This window comes from Argopecten irradians, chromosome 2 (assembly GCF_041381155.1).
Source record: "Argopecten irradians isolate NY chromosome 2, Ai_NY, whole genome shotgun sequence".
NCBI classification, from domain to species: Eukaryota; Metazoa; Mollusca; class Bivalvia; order Pectinida; family Pectinidae; genus Argopecten; species Argopecten irradians.
In genome coordinates this window covers 9,717,050-9,721,430 of record NC_091135.1, presented here as the reverse complement: position 1 = coordinate 9,721,430, position 4,381 = coordinate 9,717,050, and the positions used below count along the sequence as shown (strand labels likewise).

Here is a 4,381-nt window from a genome sequence, read left to right as displayed (position 1 = left end):
GTGACTGTTTTGGGAGGCTGCAGTATCTCATTTACTACACAAGGATGGTTTTGTTATATTTTTTTTTAGATTGATATTAGAAAGTTTTATAAAATAGTATTATGTAAATGATAGAAACGCAATGCCAGAGTGGGTGGTCAATGAGTCATGGAGGTCCAAAGCAAAATCTGGATAAATACCATTTTGGTTGTGACAAATGCTATGTCCATAAACTGAATTCAGCTAATAGTTCTAAACTTGTTAATAGTTCTGTGCTCGCAACGATAAATATCCTGTTAAATATATTCAATATTGTCCGTGAAACTATTATTCAACAGCTTAATTCTAAAATCAGCATAACAATTGGTAAAATACCCTTTAAATCTTAATTCTCAGCATTAATTGTTTCGGAGAGTAGTCATTATGGAGTAAAGAATGATCTTGCCTAACACCTTGGAATGTCTATGACATTTTAAAGATCGACATTTTAATGACATAATAAGGAATAATGGCATAGGAATGTAACATGGTTTCCTTTGATGTATGTGATTATGCATGTCCTGACATTTCTAAATATGCCTGGCGGTTTCAGTGTCGCCATATGGAGCGGTTAACCTAGAATTTTTTAAGACAATGTTCGAAAATATAGCAGGTACTCGTCAATGTCCACTGGTATGAAAACATCTCACAAATTACACAATTTTCAAGCAAGGCATTGTTTATGGGGAAATCTCTGTCTTCAAATGTTTACCATTAGTGAACCCAGAGCATGGATTTCGTTCCTATATTTGTTCTGTAGCTTTACTATATCAATGTTATTTATATTTTAAGCCTTTCGGAAATATAAATAATCACCACATATATGTATTATCTCAATTTTATGATAATTAACGATGTTTTACCTATGTTTATTTTCTAAATCGGTCTACATGTATGTGATGTGGGAGGCCGTCCTTACATGACTCTGACTTTTAGTAGGACGTTTATTTAATCAATCAAACAAACAAATTTCTCGAGTTTTACCCAATCCTTTTAGCAGTTAGGGTGTGGGGGTCTTTGTGGAAAAACCATTCCATTTTATTTTTCACCGACAATGAAGCATTGGTTTCAGTTATTAACAAGCAAACAAGTAAAGATAACATTTTATTGACAATGGTGCGTTGGCTAGTACTGCAATGTTTAAGAAATAATATTTTATTTAAAGCTAAACATATACCAGGAAAGAAGAATGTGCTTGCAGATTCTCTTTCTCGTTTGCAGATGTCACGCTTCAGGGATCTCGCTCCCAGTGCTCAAGTGGATCCGTCACCAATTCCAGTAGCTTTCCTCCCACCAACATTCTTCGAAACATTGAAACATTGTTGACTGCTTCATTGGCTCCTTCCAGTCAGAAAATTTATTCAAAAGCATGGTCAATTTTTCACGACTTTGCTGTTTCTCAAGGTTTTCAGCCAGATAGTTCACAAGTTTCAGCTTCCCATATCGCTTTGTTCATCGCTTACTTGTTTGGTAGAAAATGTGCTCCTAAAACCATTTCCACTTACTTGTCAGCTGTCTCGTACGTTCACAAACTGAAACATAACTCTGATCCTACAGATTCATTTTTGGTTAAGAAGTTAGTGGCTGGATCATATCGTTTGTGCCCCTCAGTAGATATGCGATTGCCTATTACTGTACAGGTTTTGAATAAGTTATTAAGTTCTTTGGTTCATACAGCTAAGAATCCTTTTGAATTGGTACTTTTTAGGGCCATGTTTCTTTTTGCGTTTAGTGCCTTTGCTCGGGTGGGGGAAATCGCAACATCAGGTTCTACAGCAAATTTGGTTCAATTTCAGGATGTTAGCATTTTGAGATCAAAAAATAATAATCCTGTAGTTCATGTGCATTTCTCTAATTTTAAACATAATGTTCGTATGCAACGCCACTCCATCTCGTTTGGTCATGGCCCATCCTCTTTTTCGGCAGTGGTATCTCTAGAAAATTATTTAAGATACAGAGGCTGTCATATGGGCCCGTTATTTTTGATGTTAGATAATGCCCCTGTTGCTAGAAATTACTTTGATAAAGTTCTTCATTCATGCCTGCAATTTTGTGGCCTAGATAGTACACTATACAAAGGACATAGCTTTCGTATAGGTGCTGCATCTTTAGCGGCTGAACAAGGTCATTCAGATGCCCACATCCGTGCATGTGGACGTTGGCATTCAAATGCTTTCCGCAAATACATTCGCCCTTCGACTACTTAGGTTGATTTGCTTGGGCCGATCAATCTGGTGTCGTACATTTGTTGAATGGTTTTTTTTTTTTTTTTCACCTATGGGCATATATATCCTCCACCTATACCTGTTATATGATACACTTATGGTTATCACACACCAGAGACTTTCAATTTACAGTGTGATATCAATGTGTGTTAAAACTTTTATATTGGTATTCGACTGGATTTCATAGAATACATATATGGAAGGATGTGAACTGTTCAAATGTATATACGTACTGTAATGTGTTGACACAGCAAGTGTCAGATTTGGATGGTACAATATTTAATTAATCCCATCCTGTTAAAGTTGTTCATGGACATATTTCATTAACTGATCTTGGACTTGCTTGAGCCGGTTCATATTTCAGTTAATTGTTAATTTTTTGCATAGAATTACATTGTTTCTTTTTTCTTCATGCCTGTCCTAAATGTGCATATATATGTTATGAAATACTTGACTTGTTTGGTCTGTGAACCAGTTATTATTCTTTGACAGTACTATTGGTTTATATATTTATTCTTTTCGTTATGACTAGCTAGTGGATATGTTTGCTTAAGTATATATGTTCATTTTTAGCAGAGTAGTTCATATCTCAATATTTCTATCTGTGTGTTTCTGTGTAAAGCTTATGTTATATGGTTAGTAAGTACCTACACCTAGAAGTTTTCGTGTAGGTTGTCTCTTGTCTAGTAACATGTATACTGACATTTTTATATACCGAAGTACAAATTTCGGTTCACACTCGAGATAGATTGTGTGCAACTTACCTGTCTCAGCTTGTTTGAGCCAGTTGTCAAAATTAATAATGGTTGCATTGACTTTATTTATATCTAAAAATATGTATGTTTTTCTAGTTTATATATAGGACTTTTTGTAGTTTTTCTAGCCTGGTGTGGGGAAGACCCTCATGATATTGTATATCATGTGGGTCTTTGTGGCGGTTTTTGGGTCAACCCCACTTAGGCTAACATAATTTTGATAAAATTTTATTCTTTAGTTGTAGTGATTTTGATTTTGTATTGATAATCGTCATTTCTTGTTTTAATCCACATGGTGGATCATTAACAATAAATTTAAATGTCACCCTTTTTGGGGTGGCCATTTCAATTTCATTTAGTGTTGAGTTGTTCTTGATATGTGTGGAGGGGCATAAATGCTAGCTAAGAAATTAGCTTATTTTATGCTTGTAACTCATATCAAGCTATATCATTATGTTTTGTAATTATTTTAGAATGTCTAATTTGGATTTCAAAAAATTATTGAAGTTTGACTCTTTAAACTATGATATATACTGTCTTATATTTTGGACAAGGAATCTTTAATAGAATCAATATCTTTTCTGATTGGCTGCTGATGACGGAATGATAATGCAGGCTTTTGATTGGTTAGTGTGGCCTGAGGGTACGCATCCCTATTCTCGATCAGCAGCCATCTTTGATTTTCCTTTCAAGCACTAGAATATCGGAAAAGTTTTCAACCCACCCTTAACCCACCCTTTTAAGTGGCAGTTATTGTTTTTGTTGACAGTGGCGGTTTTTTGTGTCATCCCCACTTTGATTAATAAATTTTGATAAGTTTCATTTTATATTTAATAATGATTGTGGTTACTAATATTTTCTTGATATTGTATATCATGTAGGTCTTTGTGGCGGTTTTTGGGTCAACCCCACTTAGGCTAACATAATTTTGATAAAATTTTATTCTTTAGTTGTAGTGATTTTGATTTTGTATTGATAATCGTCATTTCTTGTTTTAATCCACATGGTGGATCATTAACAATAAATTTAAATGTCACCCTTTTTGGGGTGGCCATTTCAATTTCATTTAGTGTTGAGTTGTTCTTGATATGAGTTACAAGCATAAAATAAGCAAATTTCTCGTGAAAGTTTAGCTTGTTTTAGTATATTACTGTCCTGTCCTACCAAATGCCAGGATAATTTAAGATTGCCCATTGCTCTAATAATTATTATTGGACCTTGAACGCGATAACTTGAGTAAATATTAACCGAGCTTAATGAAACTTTGTATGTAGACCTTTAGATCTATGTTCCTGATTCGTGAACAAAAGACATCCGTTGGCTAGAAATGACATAACTTATATGTATCAAATATCAGGTGACCGTTAAGGCCCATGGGCTTCT

The 4,381-nt window shown here is 34.4% G+C and overlaps 1 protein-coding gene across 1 annotated transcript; it reads left to right on the top strand.

Annotated features, from left to right (window-relative positions):
- Positions 1 to 1,187: 1,187 nt before the first annotated feature.
- Positions 1,188 to 4,063, top strand: LOC138316425 (uncharacterized; the record flags this gene model as incomplete). Its single annotated transcript, XM_069258120.1, has 1 exon — positions 1,188 to 4,063. A coding segment is annotated over one exon (1,038 nt), but the record flags the coding sequence as incomplete, so codon positions are not given.
- Between the last annotated feature and the right edge of the window lie 318 nt (positions 4,064 to 4,381).